Here is a 22,089-nt window from a genome sequence, read left to right as displayed (position 1 = left end):
TAGAGACATTAAAAAATGGCATTGCAGAAAAAAATGAATTAAATCATTGCATAGAAGCTTGGTAGAAGCCACAGTTCCTTCTAAATAAAAATGCAGGGATCAAAAGGCAAATATGTCAGCCCTTGTCATTCTCTTCCCTGACTCTCTGCTCCAAAATACAGAACGTTTTGTTCATCTGATTTATTGAAATAGAGAAACATCATATGTATTATTTTATTTTTTACAGAAACAGAATACTACCATATGTTATTGAAAATGATTTCACCTTGGGAAGTCTTTATGCAACTAATTCAAGCATGTAAATATATGTTAACTTACCAAATGTTCATAATGGAACTTTTTTCTTTACAAGAGGAGGGATTTTTGTCTTTCTTATTTACTGATGTATTCTAACACACCAAGAAAAGTCCCTGACAGTTAATGGATTTTCAATAATCTTTCATTGAATTAATGAAAACAACAAATACATAAACAAAATTGAATCTATTATCTATCTACCTATCTATCAATCTTCAATGACCCACTGCCCTTTCATCATCTTGCATAACAGGATAAAAGAGAATCAAACGTTCTGAAGAAAGAATATCATTTATAATATTCCTTTCTTATTATCTTAAGCAGTAAATCTTTAAAGTCGGTGTTTAGATTTGGTATTCAAAATCATATTGCAGTATCATAAATCTTTCCCAAGTCTTTGAATTTCATCAATAACATAGTCAACATCAGTTTGTCTTGTGGCAGGATTAGAAAAGACCATTCGAAAAAAATGTACCTTGTCCCCATAAGGCTGGTAGTTTAGCATGGCTGTGCGTTCCTCTATCATTTGTGCTTTACTCTTTGGAGCAATCTGTGTATAAATGCAAATATCATTAAAAGGAAATTTTACAAGTAAATACTGTTCCACATCCTAGATGGCTACATAACTATCATTAGCTTGAAGTAAATTGCAGTCAATTTAAAACTGTCAGGGATAATTTTTAAGAAGCAGCTTAGTACAGAGAAAAGGCAGCACGTTCTATCTTCATACTGTAGCTCTTGTTACTCCATGATTCACGATTACCAAACTCAAAAAATAATGCAAGTGTGCTAGAATACATTAAAGAAGGTTGTGCGACATTTTATTTATATTTATATGGCAATTCAAGTAGAAGTATCTGGGAGAGGTAAAATGAAATAGAAAATGGAAAAGTAGTATCTTTTGGTATTCTAACTTCCTGCTCTTGGGATTATTACAATACATCTTGAGTTCTTCTACAAGGTCACTGTTTTGCAGCAAAACATAGTTTCTTTGTAAATTTTACAGAGACAAATTCTATCTGTTTGTCTTGCACAGCTCCTAAAACAATACCATGCACGTGACATTAGATCACATTACGGTATTGGGTTATTGTTATAAGACAAAGTGGTACTGAGACTCGGAGAGGAAGAGGAGGGCATTCTATAACTATTGAATGTGCTCCTCTTCTCGAAACTTCCACTTCTGCACACAGTTTACCTTTAAAATGCTACAGATGCTCTCCATTACTTAACTTTCCCATAAGTTTTTATATATGGCAGGGCATATATACATATATATTTGCTTATATAGTCATTATATGGTCAGACATTTCATTTAATGTCCTTCTTTAATATTTTAATTAATCAACATGACCATAAAATAAAAGGTATTAGTTATTGCCTGCAATATTGTTAAAAACTGCTTTATATTTCCCCTTTGCCCTCCATGCAGGAGTATGCGCAGATCTCTGAGAGGGACGGCTCTCTGGTGAGTGAGTGTGTGTATCTCCAGGAAATAGCTCGCTCTCTGTAAACAGGTACTCCACTAACTCTCAGCTGGTAGTAATTACCCTAGTAAAAGGTAACACATGTTAAGAAAAAAAAATAAGAGCTTCGCTCAATAATTGCCTCAAACCACAAAATATTTAAACAAGGGGTATTATCAAAAAGCAAAACAAAACAAAAAAATTCTCTATTTTCTCTTAGGACTTAGAAGCCCAGTGAAATTTTCTGATGATATAAAAAGTTGATGCCCTTAAACACTGATACCAGATACTTTGTGTTCAACTTCTCCTAGGGCAGATCACATTGCCTAAGATAAGTAGTTGTGATGTTGGTCAACTCAAAAGTGGTGGTGATACTATTATAAAATGTATGTATATGATGCATGCTTAAGATAGGTTAAAAACTTACAGTAAATGTATAGCTAAATAACACGTAATAGTGGCGATTCTCTTTATTTTAACATACATTCTTAGGGTAAAGATTAAATCTCCTCATTGCTATGGCATTTATTTGGATTTTTTTCAGTATTGATCACTGATCTGTAATAAAATCTCTCCTAGATTCTTGCTCAGATGACCTTATGATAAATATTTCAAATGTGATAATTCTTCTCCAAGTACCTCTTCTATTGCTCATAAAAATTGTAATTATTTCTATTCTTGTCTTCTCCCCACTAAGCCTTCTAGCTTAGAACTCAGATTCTGTCTTATTCATTTTATACCTCTAAATCCTCTGGAACATATGGCAAGCATTAACTGATGAATGAATTAACCAAAGGGTAAAAAACTCAGTAGATTGAATATTAAGCATTCAAAAAATATTTTTCAATTATATAAATGATGACTAGATTAATTTGCAAAATGACTGGTGGGTTGAGATTTCACTTAGTTCCATACAAATATTAAAAAAAATGGCTTAAGACCACATTACTGCCATCCACTAACCAATCAAACTAACCCAGACACATTATTTAAAAGGCAATATTAAAATGATAAATACCACCACACCATACACACACAAACTTACCTTTTGCAGTTCTTGATCTATTCCAAACTTTTTGGGATATGTTTAAGTCTTGGTGGGAAGTACCAGAAGCAGACATTGGTGAACTCAGGCTAAATCAAAAATTAAAATTTTACAAATATTCTTAAAGTTTTACCTAATTCTTTAGTAATTTTATAAGTATCCTTAAAGCCCTACCTAATTCCTTAGTTATCTCAGAAGTATTTAATTTAATTTCACTTTTAATATATTTTAAAATAATTTTTGAGGATCTAATACATATATCAGGCACCAAATACAGAGATAAAGGAAATGGTGTCCTCACAGAGTGCCCAGTCTTCAGCCATCCATCCCATGCCCATTCCTCAAAATATATTAAATATTTTAATGACAGTGCCAATTTTATATTTGAGTAAGGTCATTCAGGCTGTAGTATGGACAACCGATTAGGGGAGAGAACAATTGAGGGGAGGAGAATATTAGTTAATAGAATGTTATAGTAATTCAGGAGAGAATGGAGAGGACTTCACTGAAGCAGTGGCCACGGGTACAGATAGAAGAGTTTACATTTCCCAAATCTTCAAAAGATAGAATTGATCTTTGCTAGGTTTTCAAGATGAATTCAAGGTCTGGCTTCAGTGACTAGATGTCTTTTATATAGATAAAGGGGTATAAGAGAACTTTACTTAAATCAATTTATGAAAGCTCATTTCAGAGAGGCAGATAAATGATCAGAGAATTACAGTATTAAAAACAAACAAACAAATTTCTTTACTTCTAGTTTCCACTTAAGACTGAGCAAGACTAACCAAAAATAGAAATAATACAAACAGAGGGAGACAATGTAGAAAAAAGACCAAGCACCTTTGTTTCCTAATAGTTACTCTTACTAGCATGACTTAAAGCATGCCATTGGGTTGGCTGACTGGGCCTTGAAGGGGAAGATGGATAGAATACTAGCAAAACTCTCCATTTTTTCATTAATATCTACTTAGTACTTTAATAATGATTAACCAAGGATTATCATATAATTTAAAGCCCACTTTTTCTTATGTTATCTACTATCCAGAAACCCAACTGCATTCTCTAACATACAAGAAAAAGCTAGGAACAATTAAATTACTCTTGATTCAGTGCCATCAAAATCAGAAAAGCAATTATAACCAAAGAGTTTCATCTTAAAAATTTAAAAATTGAGTATAATCATCAAATTAATCTTTTGGACCCTTGGCCTGTAAGAAAGAGAACTTAAATGGAAAAGTTTTTAAAACCTAAATGTTTTGCATTTAGATAAAATAAAATATTTAAAATAATTATTACATACAACTTTTAAATTATCTCAAAGTATTGGATAGGTAACATATTCAAGTAAAAAAATACTCAGCGAAGAAAGTATAGATACTTTAAACTCTCTCTCTCAAAAAAAAAAGCCCACTAATAGAGTCCTTACCTTTGCATCAAATACTAGCTTAAAGTTATCTTTTCTCTTTAAAACTTTATAAAAGTATTTTGCAAGTTCCATATATCTGTTGATCTGTGCCTCAAAGCCATAGGTTCCCTGTAGTTAAAAAAAATCAGAAGCTTCATTCAAGTAAGTACCTTTAAATTACACTGAAGTAGCTCCTGAAATGTATTAAATTTATTTAAATGTACTTATTTAAATAAATGTGATTATTATCTTACTAACAGTAGGTATTATATATTCTCACTGCATTCTTGTTTCTATCCCCTCAACCTGCTTTTACTCCCTACTGTCTGTGGAACTTGAGGCAAGTTACTCAGCCTTTCTAAGTTTGGTTGCCTAGATCTACAAATGTTTGATAAATATTTTGACATGAATTTTTTATCTGTCTAGTATGCAGAGCAAATTTTTAAAAATTATATATAATGCAGTGAGGAATAGGAGAACTACGACAAATAAAGCCCTTGGCATACTGGCTGGCATAGTGCATCTTAAAACTAACAACTGTTGAGCTTCAGCAGTATATCAGGTATGTAGTTTAGTGCTTTGTACTCTTGGTTTAATTTACTCTTAGAAGAATCCTATAAAATGGATAACAGAGGCACAGAAAAATCGACCAATCTGTCTCCACTCACCTTCTTTCCCTTGGTGATTTCCACTTGTCTCATGGCTCTAAGCAGTATGTACAGGTTGAGGATTCTCCCACTTGCATTTCCATCTGAGACCTCATCTCTGAACCTCAGACTCCTGCTTCACATAACTAATAAACATCTCAAAATAAATGTCCAAAAGTGAACTCCTGACCTGTCTGCACAAACTTGTTTCTCCCAGTCTTCCCAATCTCAGTAATACATCAATTTTATCCTTTAGTTGCTAAGGCCCAAAACATCAAAGTTTTCTTATCCTTGACCCTCTTCTTCTTCTCACTCCCCACATCTAATATTTTGGAAAATTCCACAGGATTTACCTTTAAAACGTAATTAGAATCTAATATATCTTAACCTATTCACTGCCACTACGCTGGCCCAATCACTCTCCACTGCATTGCTGAAATTGCTTCCTAACTGGTCCCTTTGCTTCTGTCCATACGTTCCATGTATGTCCATGCTGAGGGTATGTGTTCATAGTTACTCTAGGCTTGTGTAGTGTAGAGCCTTTATAACCATGTGAGGTGGTACTTCAGTGTCTTCTCAATACTTAAGGCTTTGTGATCAGAGTTGGCTTCATGAGCATGCAACCTGTGCTGTCACACAGAGCCCATATTCAGAAGGGCTTCAGGCTTAACTTAATGCTCTGCTGTCACTGTCCTGAAATTCTTTAAAATTTTATTTTGGACTTGTGTTTTGAAAGTGAAGTCCAGTGGGACAATGGATCATGCCTATGAGCTAAGGAGATACAGGCAACATACATGTCTGCCACTCCTCGCCTCCCCAGGCACACCTAGCCTTTGCACTGCACAATGAGCATGGAATTCCACTGGTCCTACCATGTGTGGGAACTCAGTGACAATGCAAATAGCACGAGGTAAGGATGCTACACCCACAACTAAGTAAGTGGGGATGCTCGGAGCCCCCAAGAGGCTACACTTTCTGTTTAAATCAGAACTTGTTTGCAACAGAGACCGAAGGCAGTGGAGTTCTAAGAAAGAGTAATGACCGAGGAACACTTTCATTTTCTTTCTTACAATATTTCCTCGTATGACCAGCTCATTCCACGTTAGCCACATTGATCTCCTTGTTGTGTCTTAGACACAACAGGTGTGCTTCAGTCTCAAAGATTTTTAATTGAGATTCCCTCTTGCTACACATCTAAATATTAGCATGATCTCCTCTTCACTTTCTTCAGATTTTTGCACAAATGTAACCTTCTTATTGACAATTACCATACTATTTAAAATTATAAATACTTACCCCTAGCACGCAACCTTTTATGCTTTTTCAAAGCCTTATTTTTCTCCACAAGAAATATATATGAATCAAAATGTGTAAAAAGCTTTGATTGTATAACATTTGGTCAGATGCTCCCAACTTTCACAATTTTGAACAAATATTGGTTTGGAGAAGGTATTACTAGTCTTTGAAATGCTTAAGAATAGACATGATTAAATATCAGTGGACTAATATTTTGAGCTAACCACTTTATCATTTGATATTTTTCTTTGAGGGCAATCTGGTTCAGGGGGAAGCTGTAAGTAATTAGAGGAAGAAAAAATTGCAGAAAAGTTAATAGAAATTATTGATGAAGAATATTCCTACTCGGAATTCTGAAGAAATGGGGCTACATATCATTGAAATACTTGGCATAAATTACTCTTCAGCAATTTTCCATATAGAGCTTTTGGTGGCATTCAATGCATACTAAATTGGCAATGAAAAATATCAGGATATGCATCCTCCTTGTGAACGTATCTTTAAGTTTCTTGAAAAAAATCTACAAAGATTGAATAGTAAAGACAATGGCACTTCTATTCTGAACTTAATTGGACTCTGTTAGCCCAGGTCCTCCAAATAGCAGACACCAAGATGAGATTAAAGGTGCAAGGACTTTATTAGTGAAGTACCTACGTGAAAGACAGTGGGAAGGAGCCAGTCAGACTGGGAGAGCTTTCAGACTGTGAATAAGTCTGACCCTAAGTGAAGGAAACAGATGGGGAAAGGTGGGGAAGAAGTGTCCTGGACTATGATGAAATCTAAGTAAAATTCAGAAAGGCCCTTGGGAACTCTTCACACCAACTCAGCTATCAAGAGAGTCTCGTGTCTCTCAGGAATGGGAAAGCCTTAGAATCCCTGCCATGCTCAATCAGTCACTGACTGGGAGAAAACTTTGGAAAGCACAGCCTCAGGGCAAATGCAATTATGAATTTAAGAGAAGCAGATGGGCTCTTGGGCAATTAAGCTTCCTATAGCACTCTCCTGGCCAAACACAGTCATTTTATGAATATAAAACCAGTCCAACCCATGTAGAAAATCCAACCAAAATGAAGCTTTTGCATTAGATTTGCTTCTGCATAATAATCGATGTTTGTAGAATCTTACATTACTGTATGATTTTCTTCTTACTTACTTTTGTAACCTATCACAGTATTTTATGTAACTAATTTTATTTTTAAGAAATATGAATTTCATTAAAGATGGCTCCTCTTTCTACTATCAATGAAGTATTCATTCTGTAATTACAGCAAATGAGAAAAACTATAAAATTTTTTATTTGTATCTCTGGACTTCATTCTTAATGCCCATTATTTTGTCAAGAGTACTGATGGAGATTCACATAGCAAATGTTTAAATATTTAATAGTTATAAATCATGCTACAAACTTGCAAGTCAACTCCTCCCATTCAAGCCCATCATGGATATTTACCTGAACCTGATTTCTAGTATATAAAAGAATTCCCCTTTCACGGTATGCTGAATTTTTTTTTCCTATTCCCAGGAATGGCCCTACTTATATCACGTGTTTATACACCATGTTTATGAAGTAGTCTCCATATGCAAAAGATGAGGAGCCTGCTTTCCATCACTACCCAGTGTGAGTGTTGGCATTCCCATGGTGCTATGAATTGTATGAATTTGTGGAAAAATATATATTTTGGATTTAGGTGAGTTGTCATCTTTGCTCCTTAGATTTAGTTCTCTTCATCCACTAGCAAGTTAATTTCTTTACCTATTTAACAGACATAACCAGCACAACTGTTGGGAAACATAAGCTAAATAACATACGTAAAGCTTTCTAGCCTAATACATGTTCAGTGAATGGTAGATCCATTACTATTGAATGGATGTATTCATTATTTCAGTGCCTCATTAAAAGAATTTAAGGTGAGTTACCAATGTAGATATACTATTCAAAGTGGTTTTTTTAATGCTTTTTTTTTTTAACATCTTTATTGGAGTATAATTGCTTTACAATGGTGTGTTAGTTTCTGCTTTATAACAAAGTGAATCAGTTATACATATACATATGTTCCCATATCTCTTCCCTCTTGCGTCTCCCTCCCTCCCACCCTCCCTATCCCACCCCTCTAGGTGGTCACAAATCACCGAGCTGATCTCCCTGTGCTATGCGGCTGCTTCCCACCAGCTATCTATTTTACATTTGGTAGTGTATATATGTCCATGCCACTCTCTCACCCTGTCACATCTTACCCCTCCCCCTCCCCATATCCTCAAGTCCATTCTCTAGCAGGTCTGTGTTTTGAACTAGGTGATTATAAGGTTAGGAAAAAGCAGTTGATGAAAGAGATAAATTTAGAAGAGAAAATGTTGCCCATATATTATATACTAACCAATATATTATTGCCAATATATTATAGACTAACCAAAGTAGGATCATGAATTTGCTTCTGTGATTCATGTTACAGAACATATTTTTCTATTAGTGTTTTTTACTAGGAATTCCATATCCACCAAATAAACATCTAACCAGCTCTAACTGCCTCTGATACTGACATCTGAGAAGAGTCCCTTAGGGTCCACAGGGTGGGTAATGTAATGTAGAGGACCAGGTCCCCAATATATTAAAGATGCTGTTAGTTCATGGCAAAGCTTTCATCTGAACAGAACCTAATGCCCATCTTCCTATAGAGTACTGGGAAGAGGGTGATAGAAATAGCTTCCTAAAAGCATGTCAATTATTTAAATTAAATTTTAAATAAGAGGCAGTTAAAAATTATAAATAAGGGGCAGAATGAGGGTGTAGACATGTCCTGCTGTTGTCATAGTGTTTGGAGAGACAATATATGCTGCTCTTGCCTCTAAGGTAGATTGAACATTCAGGCAATTAATAAGTGTTCACATCTGGGAATCTATATTGACTTCAAGTAGCTTGACCTATTTCCAATTACAATTAGAAAAAAGCAGTTTTGTTTTTTTTTAAAAAAGAAGCTGCAGACAAGTTTATATTCCTAACAGATTTTATTCCTGCCCCTTGATAGTAACAGTAAAACAAGCTAAAAATTTTTCCACCTCAGTAGAATTTTGAGCTCAGAAACCAAGCTTGCCATTTGCAATTAGAAACAGAGCAGTTTCTTTGAGAAACTTTAAGAAAATAAAAAGACTATAATTTGGGAAAAGGCACCCAAAGAAAGCTCTAAAAATTGTAATTGGTTATACTGGGTATCCAAATAAATAAGACCTAATAAAAGAGATGGCAAATTCCTACCTTTGCCTTCCACGTTAACCAGAGCTTAAAGATATCAACATGTCGGCCACACTGAATACTTTTATGCCCAGTGTCAAAGTCAACATTGTAGAGTTTATCAGGCTGGAAAAGGTATCCAGCTTGCATCTGGTTACATGCTCCCAGAAGACCCCAAAAAAGGAATAATATATCTACTATGTAAGTCATACACATTTCAATAAAAAAACCACAATTATTTATTTCAATTCACTTAGTGTTTCTAACTTACATGCATATTTAAATAGAATTTTTGTTTATTTTATATAAAAAATTATGTTACTTTCTTAGGATTTTAGTGTATTAAGTTCTTTGGATTTATTTGGAACAGTAGATGGTGTAATTAGATTACTACTTGTCTGTTTTTCTTTACCTTTTCTTAAAAGCCTTGATGTTTTTCTGCTCTTCTGAAGTTATGTGGCTATCGTGTATTGAAGTTAACAAGAACTGGGTGCCTGGTTCACTTTAACTAAACTCTCTCATAAATCAACCATCTAGGTGTCAGTCAAGTAAACTGCTCTGATGGCCACAGGAGGTACAGAATAAAATAATCCGTTTATTTAATTTTGTGCTTTCCTAGCCATTTCCTCGCATATAAAGGATGTTGAAAACATTCCTCCTCAAGTGTTGAAGAATGGAGAAATATTATTAAAAGATAATCAATCACTAGACAAAAGCAATGTTTTCCATCACCCAGTTGAAAAGCGGCTTTTCTCAAAAGATGTGTGTTGCCACAGCATAACAAAGGCTAAACCTGTGTGCACTGACTGGGTATAGTTTAAATAAATACCAATTATAACTTTTTGAATAAGAAGAAAATAACAATGTATCTATTATGTGTCTATTATATGCTGGACACGTCACAACTATTATGTCATTTGATCCTACAGAAGACTTATGGCATACCTACTACTATTATATCATTTTTATAGATTGAAGAAATGAAAACTTTACCATGGTAAGTAATTTTCAAGATCATATATCTATACAGTGATAAGTTTGGGAGCTAACAACAGGGGAGTTTGTCTGGGAGTCTACAAACTCCAATTTCTAAGGGAAGAAAACTCACACTCTTACAGGAGCAGCTTATGGATCTAGGGAGAGAACAACAGTGAGGTGTGGGGGGAATGGAATAAAAACGATACCTTGCAAAGGAGAGTACTTTATGTACCCTGAATCCAAAACCAGTCAAAGATGTCACAGAAAAAGAAAACTACAGACCAATATCACTGATGAACATAGATGCAAAAATCCTCAACAATATACTACCAAGCAGACTCCAACAGCACATTAAAAGGATCGTACACCATGATCAAGTGGGGTTTATCTCAGATATGCAAGGACTCTTCAATATATGCAAATCAATCAATGTGATACACCATGTTAACAAATTGAAGGAGAAAAACCATATGATCATCTCAATAGATGCAGAAAAAGCTTTTCACAATATTCAACACCCATTTATGATAAAAACCCTCTAGAAAGTAGGCATAGAGGGAACCTACCTCAACATAATAAAGGCCATATATGACAAACCCACAGCCAACATCATTCTCAATGGTGAAAAACTGAAACCATTCCCTCTAAGATTAGGAACAAGACGTTACCCACTCTCACCGCTATTATTCAACCTAGTTTTGTAAGTTTTAGCCACAGCAATCAGAGAAGAAAAAAAATAAAAGGAATCCAAATAGGAAAAGAAGAAGTAAAACTGTCACTGTTTGCAGATGACATGATACTATGCATAGAGAGTCTTAAAGATGGTACCAGAAAGCTACTAGAGCTAATCAATGAATTTGGTAAACTAGCAGGATACAAAATAAATGTACAGAAATCTCTAACATCCCTATACACTAATGATGAAAAATCCGAAAGAGAAATTAAGGAAACACTCCTACTTACCATTCGACAAAAAGAATAAAATACCTTGGAATAAACCTACCTGAGGAGACAAAAGACCTGTATGCAGAGAACTATAAGACACTGATGAAAGAAATTAAAGACGATACAAACAGATGGAGAGATATACCATGTTCTTGGATTGGAGGAATCAAGCTTGTGAAAATGACTATACTACCCAAAGCAATCTACAGATTCAATGCAATCCCTATCAAGTTACCAATTGCATTTCTCCCAGCACTAGAACAAAAATTTTCACAATTTGTAGGAAACACAAAAGACCCTGAATAGCCAAAGCAATCTTGAGAAAGAAAAACGGAGCTGGAGCAATCAGGTTCCCAGACTTCAGACTATACTACAAAGCTACAGTAATCAAGACAGTATGGTACTGGCACAGAAACAGAAAAATAGATCAATGGAACAGGATAGAAAGGCCAGAGATAAACCCACACACATATGGTCACCTTATCTTTGATAAAGGAGGCAAGAATATACAGTGGAGAAAAGACACCCTCTTCAATAAGTGGTGCTGGGAAAACTGGACAGCTACATGTAAAAGAATGAAATTAGAACACTTCCTAACACCATACACAAATAAAACTCAAAATGGATTAAAGACCTAAATGTAAGGCCAGACACTATAAAACTCTTAGAGGAAAACATAGGCAGAACACTCTATGACATAAATCACAGCAAGATCCTTTTTGACCCACCTCCTAGAGAAACGGAAATAAAAACAAAAATAAACAAATGGAACCTAATGAAACTTAAAAGCTTTTGCACAGCAAAGGAAACCATAAACAAGATGAAAAGACAACCCTCAGAATGGGAGAAAATATTTGCAAAGGAAGCAACTGACAAAGGATTAATCTCCAAAATATACAAGCAGCTCATGAAGCTCAATATCAAAAAAGCAAACAACCGAATCCAAAAATGGGCAGAAGACCTAAATAGACATTTCTCCAAAGAAGATATACAGATTGCCAACAAACACATGAAAGGATGCTCAACATCACTAACAATCAGAGAAATGCAAATCAAAACTACACTGAGGTATCACCTCATACCAGTCAGAATGGCCATCATCAAAAAATCTACAAACAATAAATGCTGGAGAGGGTGTGGAGAAAAGGGAACCCTCTTGCACTGTTGGTGGGAATGTAAATTGATACAGTTCATTATGGAGAACAGTTTGGAGGTTCCTTAAAAAACTAAAAATAGAACTACCATACGACCCAGCAATCCCACTACTGGGCATATACCCTGAGAAAACCATAATTCAAAAAGAGTCATGTACCTAAATGTTCATTGCAGCTCTATTTACAACAGCCAGGACATGGAAGCAACCTAAGTGTCCATCGGCAGATGAATGGATAAAGAAGATGTGGCACATATGTACAGTGGAATATTACTCAGCCATAAAAAGGAACGAAATTGAGTTATTTGTAGTGAGGTGGATGGACCTAGAGACTGACATACAGAGTGAAGTAAGTTAGAAAGAGAAAGACAAATACCATATGCTAACACATATATATGGAATGTAAAAAAAGACAAATATTTCTGAAGAACCTAGGGGCAGGACAGGAATGAAGACATAGGCATAGAGAATGGACTTGAGGACACAGGGAGGGGAAAGGGTAAGCTGGGAAGAAGTGAGAGAGTGGCATGGACAGATACACACTACCAAATGTAAAACAGATAGCTATTGGGAAGCAGCCGCATAGCACAGGGAGATCAGCTCAGTGCTTTGTGACCACCTAGAGGGGTGGGATAGGGAGGGTGGGAGGGAGACGCATGAGGGAGGAGATATGGGGATATATGTATATATATAGCTGATTCACTTTGTTATACAGTAGAAACTAACACACTACTATAAGGTGATTATACTCCAATAAAGATATTTTTTAAAAAAAGATGAGTTGGGAGTACCAGCTCAGGCAGTTTGTAATGGGAAGACGAGCACTTTATTTTAAAATCCAAATCCACTGGATTGTTTGTGAATAAGAGAGAAAGAAAACAAAGCCATGAATGATAGCTACATAAAGTGTGTGTGCATTTCTGACAACTAAGTAGAGATAGGAATACTCAGGTTGAAATTTATAATTGCATCTCTCCTTGGAGGAGATCATGAGCTTATCTTCTTATATAGTATTACATTTACTACTGATGGAGATAAAATACACAAACTTATAAGCAAAAAATATTTCATCCAACCCATAAACTTGTGCTTTTTATGCTAAAAATATATCACTGTTATTGATAGTCATCCACACTTAAAATGAGTCTTATTTTGGCCTTACACTCTGGGATAACAAATTGGCCAGTGGGCCAGATTTGACCCCAAAGAGATCTTTTGTTTGTTCGTTTGTTTCTGGTGTTTTTAAAGGTGGGGCATGAATGAGCAGGTTTTCTATAGTCCTTATCAGTGTCCATTGTCTCATCCCAGATCTTATCCACACATTGACTTACTAACTGTTGCCCTTTAGTCATTTGATTCTGTGGCAGTTTAGTTACCCAGTGGTTGCTAATTAAAGATCAAAGGGGAAGGATCAGTTTTCTTCAGTAGGGCAAATGGTGCTGCACTATGTTAATTCAATGAGGCCACAATTATTTTGGTTTTGAACATTTCACAATGAAGCTAATCATTACCAAGACGTCCATTATGTCACTACTTGAAAACAGAAATTATTTACTTTTTCCCCAATCAGGATAGCAGAGCACTGAAGGGAGGATACCCATGAGTTTATGTGGATTCCAGATCACAGAGTTGGCCCTAGGTGACAAAACAGCTCCAGTTAGTACTCACGGTCTAATGAAAGAAAACAGAAGCCTAAATAGGTTCTTTCATTTGCACAAGCAATGGCCCTGGTCTCACCTTTCAATGCCACTGAGTTTATAGGAGTGGTTTCTGGACAGCAACAATCCACCTCCCCAAGCTGCCTGTAACAGATACAAAGGATTTGTGTTCCTATTTCTTTTTAAATAGCACTGACTGCTTTTTCCTATATTAAATTTATTTCAAAAGTTAATGAAGATTTAATTGTTATTCAAGATAATTATAAACTTGGCTATAATTATCCTACTTAGAGGAACAATGCATTTAAAAATTTCCTCCTATGAGTTTTCATTGTCTATTCATGACATAGTAAAGTTTTTTTTCTAATTAGTTCAAAGAGATACCTTCTGTGTAATTTCCAGAGACAGAAATTTTTAAAAGTTGGCATCAGATTTGGCAATACTACAGAAAAATTAAAATATCTACCATATTATATAACTTTAAATTTGTCCAACTCTAGTCAAAGCCAAAGACATTTTTGCCCAAAGTCATTGTACCAAACTAATAGCATCAAAACTTTTGATTTCCACAATAGCTATTAATTAAGAAACGTATATTAGAGTAATGGGCTAAGTCCTTTTGATTTAAAATTGGTTTAACTATTTCTTTAAACTGATTTTCTAAATTGTTGGTTGAATATTAATAGAGGTTTAGACTTTTTTTAAACACTTGATACATTTGTAGCTCTTTCCATGATAGTGTATTAAGTCTAATTTAAGATAATTTATGCAAATAAGACTATTCTTTCTTGATATTTATTCTTTATAAAAATTAGGGTTACAGAAATTTTTGTCTTGCCTGCAATGTCAGTTAAGAAATTTTAAGGACTATTCATAGGATACATCTTTTTAAAAAGGTGAATCATGATCCAGACTCAAGAATGTGACTTACATCCACATGCATCCAGAGCTTGTGCATCTCACAAATATCTGCGATGTCGTGGAGTGGGTAGAAGGCCCCGAACACTGTGCTGCCAGCTGTGGCAGTGACATAAAAAGGAGTTTGGCCCTGGTGATGACAAAAGCTGCATCATTCTTACAAGCTCATGAAGTCCACTCCTATGCTAATATTGCTACTTAACCATTACACTTCTGGACATCAGGAAGCTGGATAACTTTGACTTAAGGGCATTAAGTACTTAATAATTTCAAATACTCAAAGGTACCTACAGTAATGGAAAAAGTAGCTTAACCATAAGATGAACTAATACCACTACCTCTGAGTCTCATTTATTGTTATTTCTCTCTGAATTTATTTTCAGAAAATCATACCACAACAATAGAGATGACCAAACCTCTTTATTAGTAAATATCCTGATAACTTTTCTTTTGATAGTTAACAGAAACAAAATTATCAGGAAATACTACAATGTTAATTATTTCACTTCAGTTTTAGAAGAAATTTCCTACATTTAGGGATTATTTTATTTCCTTTAGCAATTATCTTATCAATTGTTTTCCACTAACAAAAATAGGTGAAGAAAATTAAGATGCATTTGTGTGTTAAGTATGGAACTTCAGAACATACCTTACTTTTAGCTTGTAATATATTTTTCTCTAACTCAGCTGGAATCATCTTTCCCCTTAAAAATGAAAATACACATTGATTTCTTATGAGTGAATAAACAAACCAATTCTACCAATTAGAAGAATACATAATATTCAAGATTTAAAAATTAGTTTTTATTGTCTCCCAAAGGTATTTATAGGTGTAAAAACAGCTATTAAGTAAATGTTTAGTTCTTTAAAAACCAATGTTAAATATCATGTTATTTGAGTTAAAGAATGCTTAGTTTACTATTCAGTCATCTTAAAATCAGCATTACTTACAAATCAGAAGATTCTGATTTTTCTAAGAAAGATACACATTATTCTTTTCTTTCTTTCTTTTCTTTCTTTCCTTTCTCTCTCTCTTTCTTTCCCTTTCTTTCTTTCTTTCTTTCTTTCTTTCTTTTCTTTCTTTCATCTACCTAATTATTAACCTTTAATTATAAAGACTTCTTAGTATCAAGGTAGAAAAATCAAGTATCCAAATTGGGGGAGTGGGGGAAGAACATGGCACAAATTCAGGTGGCCTCATATTTCTTCACAGAGAATTTCTGGGAAAAAAAACCCAAAAGCCAATATTTTCCTACTCCATCCAGTTTTCAGACTAAAATCCTGTCTTTTGATGATTCACAAGAAGCATTTCTCTTAAAGTCAGGAATAAGATAAGGATGCTCACTACCATCAATATTATAGTATTTTTTTCTGAAGAAATACCTATTAGCTAGCTAGATGATTATAATGATGATAGATAGATAGATAGAAAAGAAGAGGAGGAAAAAAACCTAATTTGAGTACATATGGTTGTATACCTGGCATTCCTAACATTGTTTATTGAAAAACTCTTGAAAGTAGTAAGAATGTTGAGCAAATGGGTGGTTACAACAGTAAATTAGGTTCCTATTTTTTTAAACTAATTGTTCTGAACAAACATAGAACATAGCCTATTCATAGCAGTAAAAAAGATATAAAGTATCTGGGGGAGGGATTCTCAGGAAATGTTCAGGATTTATATAAAGAAAACCAAATGACTTTAGATAAGTATTGAATTATAAACTTATAAAACATATTTGCAAAATATTTTATATTTATATATTTTATAGTCCAAAACTTTTCAATATATAAATATTTTTTACAAGCCAATAAATAATAAACCACCAATAAAATATGGGCAAAGAACATGAACAGATTCATGGTAATACACAATTGGCTGGTCCATATATTGGATATACATTGTCCCAAATAACTAAACGTCATCTTTGTCTATCAGAATTTTCAAGTATAGAAGTATTGATAATATTCAGGCTTCACAAGGTAGATAGGAGTATCAATTAACTGAAAAATGTTTGAAGGGCAAATAAAAATCTTTATGAAATTGTAAGTGCAGACATTCTTTGAACCAATAATTCAACTTGTAGAGATTCACGTGAGAAATATTCAAACACACTCAAATATATTTATATAATTATATTCATTTAAGCATTGTTCTTAAATACTAAAATCTAGGTGAAAACCCTTTCAAATAAGATTTGTGAAATTATGTTACATTTATAAAATGGAAAACTCCGAAGTAATTAAAAAAGAATAAGGAAGGTCTGTATAAATTCATGGGCTAAGATTCCTAAGATATATTCTAAAGCCAAAAAAATTAAAAGAATAAGTTGCAGATTACAACACAGAATTTGATATGCATAAATGTATAAATACATTTGATATGCATCAAAATGATCTTCCAGAATATATGTATTTGTAATATAGGTTATTTATGAAAAGTAGGACTCAAGACAAATGGAAATATATTTTCACTCTGCAGATTTCTAATGCAGTTGAATTTTTCATCTCCAAACATCATTATATTGCTAACTGGATCTACTTAAAACGAGGAACGGATATGTGACAGTCTCACTGATTTAGGGCTATACTTAGTAAAGAAGTCTTAACCGTAGGATAGGATACCTTTGGTGCTTGTTTCATAATTACTTCTAGTTAAAATTATTGAAACTAATATGGGAGAGTATTCTTGCTAAAAATTGGGATAAGAGAAAAATGGGATTTTAACCTTCATACCAAGCATGATAATAAAAAATTTTGAGAATGTATTAAGGAACATACCTTTCATCACATTTTACTTCAATTACGTTATCAGTTCCCATACCAAGGATTGCTGCAGCTTTTTTTTACTGAATAATGACCCTTGGGCAAAAATGAAAACAAGAAAGGTATTAATTCTCCCTCCTTAAATCATCACTTACACTAGTGCATCACTCACACTAGGGCTTATACACATAGCTTTGCATGGGTTTGTGCATGGCTATATATATATATGTATATATATACACACATGCAAGTAGAGTTCTCAAGGCATAGTTCCAGACCCTTATCATGACATTTGTTGAGATGAAGAAGGTTGTAGTACCTCTTTCTAGGAGGTACTGTCACAGAACAGGACTCTTTAAATGCAGGAGTTTGAATATTCTCGTTCTCTGTATACACATGAATCGTGTCATTTATAAATTTAGTGACAATATCCTCCAGGTAAATCCTTACATGTTATGGACAGGTTTAAGTCTTGAATTTCCATTTTTTTTTTAAAGAATGAGGCCTGAAGAAATGAATCAATTCTTCTTCTGCTTGCAGTTTTTAATTTTGACTTTGACATCAACTTTGATTTCTTGCCTTCTAGGTGACTACTATCTCCTTGTATCATTTGCATAATGTAAACAGTATCAGTAAGATGGAGGTGACAGCCCAAAGATAAATTTGTCCTGGGTTATTTTTAGCTGCCCGGAAAAAACCAGATATATGAGAGAAACAAGTAGAGAAATTTAAAACCCTAACCATATTTTCATTTCAATGGAGAATGCATAGATGAAATAGGAAATGTTTTTTTTTTAATCTGCATTGTGGAATTTCAGCTTATTTGCTCATTATATTTAAAAAGTATACGTGAAATGATGAAAATGACATTTGTAAACAAGCATCTTCAATTGTATTAAGTTCTATAGTAAATTACATTAAATATGCAGCAGTGGTCTCTAATTTGATAATATACATTTATATAATGCCAATTTGAGTTCGGCAAAGGAAAGACATTGCAAACATGGGGACATTTTAAAGAAAACTCTGTGTTTCCAAGTACTTTTAGATAGAATTCTCAAGCTGGGACTACAATTACACTTTACGATTATAAATGTTACCATGGTAGAAAAGAAAAAAGTGATCGGATTTATTAGAGGGATGAATTGATTTTTTAAAAATATGTATTGTTAGTAGGCACAGGGTTGGAACATTAAAACTAAAGGAGACCTCAATGGATATATTGTCAGTATCAGAAACATTTGGCTGAGGACCTATAAAAATAAAGCTTTCTTGTCAACTGACTCTTACAGTCCTAACTGGAAAAAGAAAACATTAAACACATTGTCGTTCTTTTCATTCAACTTTAAAGTGAACCTTTATATCTTTGAATTTTCTATGTCTTGCTTTTTTTTTGGTAAAGGTAGCAAAATGTTTTATATTTATAATCACATTTTTTCTGTTAGTTTCTCCTATGTTGAAATAAAATTTTAATGCTGACTTATCTGTATTGCTAATCTATAGAGTCTATACCAACTGTAAAGTTGTTTTTCCCCTTTCCAATATTAATCCATAGATCCAGACAGAGATTACTGAATATATTTAATGGAAAAATGAAGCTAATATTCTCAGTCTTTCAATTACTTTATCAGTGTATCTTAGAAGACTCTTAAAAGTTGGAAAAATCTAAACTTGATACTTACTTGTTCAGAAACAAATAATACAATGCATGGAAGTGCTGTCATGCCTTTTGTTTTTATCTCTGGATATTGCTTATAACGAGCTACTAATATACCATAGAGATTTGATATACTCCCACCTATGGAAGAGAAATCGTGACTGTTAATCTAGTTTCAAAAATCAGAACTGTTGATGGAAATCATGACAATTTGAGAGTTTTCTGAAACTAAAATTGTGCCAAATTACTGATGTCATTTTTAAAATAGCCTTCCTTGAAAGTGTTAAGAGAAAGCTCAAACAACGCAATTCACAACTTTAAGATTTCTAAAAACTTTCTTTATAATTATAACCAACACAACGGCTTATGAACATTTATCTCTTGAAAACAGTCATATTAGTTGAAATATATTTTGAGTGTCTCCTGATATTTCTTTTCGCTCATAAACATTTTTCTTACCAGGTGAAAATATTCCATCTGCTTCTGTTTCTCTCCAGCCAATAATTTCACACATTTTCTTAAGAAGAATTGTTTCCATGACAGTAAATACTGGAGCTATTTCATAGGTAAACCTATAATATAGAAATTCTACTGTGAATTATATTACATGGAAGAGGATAAATAAAATCATGTGCTAGATAAGATTCTACACATTTTTGTATGTTATAATAGGCTGTGCAAGAAATGGTTAAATTTTATATGTTCTGAATGGTCCCTTCCAGATCTAGAGTGCGTTAGTTCTACAAAGGAAGTATCAAGGTTTCCATGGTTTTGTGTGGTAGCTGGGAATTTCATTTTCCACCAAAAGGAATTTGAAAGTAGCTCCATCCCCTCAGCACACACACAACACTGTTTGGGACAGAAAATGCCCAGTTATCAAGAAAATATTTACACATTTCCTAGGGGACAAGTTAGAAAGACAGATATCTAGAGCTACAGACAATATTTTGCAGAACCTGAAAGAGCCTTTTCTTAAAACTGATTGATAAACATTTTTCACCTAAAGACTGTACCGTGAGCAAACACACCCCCAAAAAAGGCTAAATACGATTATGTTTTCAATAACAGCTTGAAGCAAGTAGACGTTACAGGAGCCACATGGGCCCCATGGAAAAGAATTCAGAGAGCACTGTTACGGGCACTCTCCTCTGAGTCTCCCTGGGAAATTAGCTCCAGAGAAAGAAGCTGGGATTTAAAAGAAGGCTCTAAGCTTTTCTCTATATGTATCCTATGCAATAAACAGTGATGTATGTGCAATGAGCTCTGAAATCAAAAAGTGGGTTCAGTTATTCTCAAGAAATCCTTTTATTTGTCCTCAAAAAATTGTAAAGACCTCTCTAAGTGTAATTATATATGATGCCGGTATCAGGCACCACGTATGTGCCACTTCAGATGTCCTCAGCTTTCTCTGTCTCTAAGGCCTTTGGATGTTATTCAGGCCCAGCCACCACTGTGACCACTTTCACTCAGACTCACCCACAACCCAATAGAGAGTCGCCTCCCACCCACACTTGCAGTCTCTGACCTTCAGCCCCAGGGTCTTCCTTTTGCCCTTAGTATCACAAGTCATGGAATCAGCTGGTAGTCCCAAGAATGCCCAGTTATTATGTGTGGGGAACTTAACATCCCATCGTGCAGTCCTTTGGCTGTAAGAGACCTGGTTGAGAATAAATTTGTTCCCCTTGCTTCCTCCAGAGGGACTGACCTTAGAAGCAGTCACTTACAGGGGGGCATACATCCCAGGAGATCATGCACTCACTTCTGCTTATACCAAGTGGTAGCCAGGTCTAAAATGCCCCTCATGTTACCCTCTGCCCTGTCCTGACTCCCTTCATTTCCCCCAATCCTGCTCTTCTGCAGGGCATGCCCTAATAAAGTGTTAATCTATAAACTCTGGCCCCGGGCTCTGCACAAAAACACAGACTAAGAAAATCCATTACCTATTAGAATTAGGCTTCTAGTTCCAAGAAGAACAAAGTTTACATAGCAAGCCTACGGATGTCCATTTCAGTGAGGCTCATTTCTGCCAGTGTTCTGTCAATTTCAGCTTCTACACACATTACATTTTTGATCCTATTTCAATTCCATGGAGTAGACATTATTATTTTCAGACAACGGAGACCCATTAAATGGTAGAATTAGGACTTAAATTTGGTTCTCTTTAATTCCATCTCACATGCTTTTCCATTTTCTCAGATTATGGTAGGAGATATCCATTCATTAAAATGAGAAAAATTCAAAGGTAAAGAACCCTCTCTTAAATCCTTTATCTTTGCATCTTCCATGTATTCTTACCACTATTTCTCTGTTTAAACCAAGAATCTATATTTTCTTCACACAGAGAATGATTAAGTTTCATAACAATGGGATTCCAAATAACGAAGCAAGATTTATAAAATGATTTTTGTGTAATAATTTATATAACATATAAAATGCATCATATAGTCTCAAAAGATATAGGTTTTTTAAAGTATTACTCTACACATGTTTAAATAAAGGGCCATAATCAAGCAATAAAAATTAAAACTAGCAGTAAACGGTGCAGGTTAAATCCCTGTGCATCATTAAAAGCCCAATGACAACTAAACAGTTAAAATAAACCACAGTTTTCCCACATAGCAAAGCACTCACTTCT

At 34.3% G+C, this 22,089-nt stretch overlaps 1 protein-coding gene across 1 annotated transcript in view; it reads right to left on the bottom strand.

Annotated features, from left to right (window-relative positions):
• Positions 1–673: 673 nt before the first annotated feature.
• The window catches only part of LOC132347375 (glutamate decarboxylase 1-like), a 69,008-nt gene continuing 47,592 nt past the window's right edge, over positions 674–22,089 (bottom strand). Inside the window, 14 exon segments of the mRNA XM_059893797.1 lie at positions 674–847; positions 2,054–2,070; positions 2,837–2,897; positions 4,235–4,342; positions 9,407–9,557; positions 14,015–14,046; positions 14,048–14,093; positions 14,196–14,260; positions 15,048–15,164; positions 15,684–15,738; positions 17,813–17,877; positions 17,879–17,893; positions 19,480–19,595; positions 19,914–20,026. Coding sequence (XP_059749780.1) covers positions 674–847; positions 2,054–2,070; positions 2,837–2,897; positions 4,235–4,342; positions 9,407–9,557; positions 14,015–14,046; positions 14,048–14,093; positions 14,196–14,260; positions 15,048–15,164; positions 15,684–15,738; positions 17,813–17,877; positions 17,879–17,893; positions 19,480–19,595; positions 19,914–20,026 — 1,135 coding nt within the window.

The sequence above is a fragment of the Balaenoptera ricei genome, chromosome 14 (assembly GCF_028023285.1).
Source record: "Balaenoptera ricei isolate mBalRic1 chromosome 14, mBalRic1.hap2, whole genome shotgun sequence".
NCBI lineage: Eukaryota > Metazoa > Chordata > Mammalia > Artiodactyla > Balaenopteridae > Balaenoptera > Balaenoptera ricei.
The sequence above is the reverse complement of the archived record's forward strand: the minus strand, read 5'-3'. Positions and strand labels throughout refer to the sequence as shown.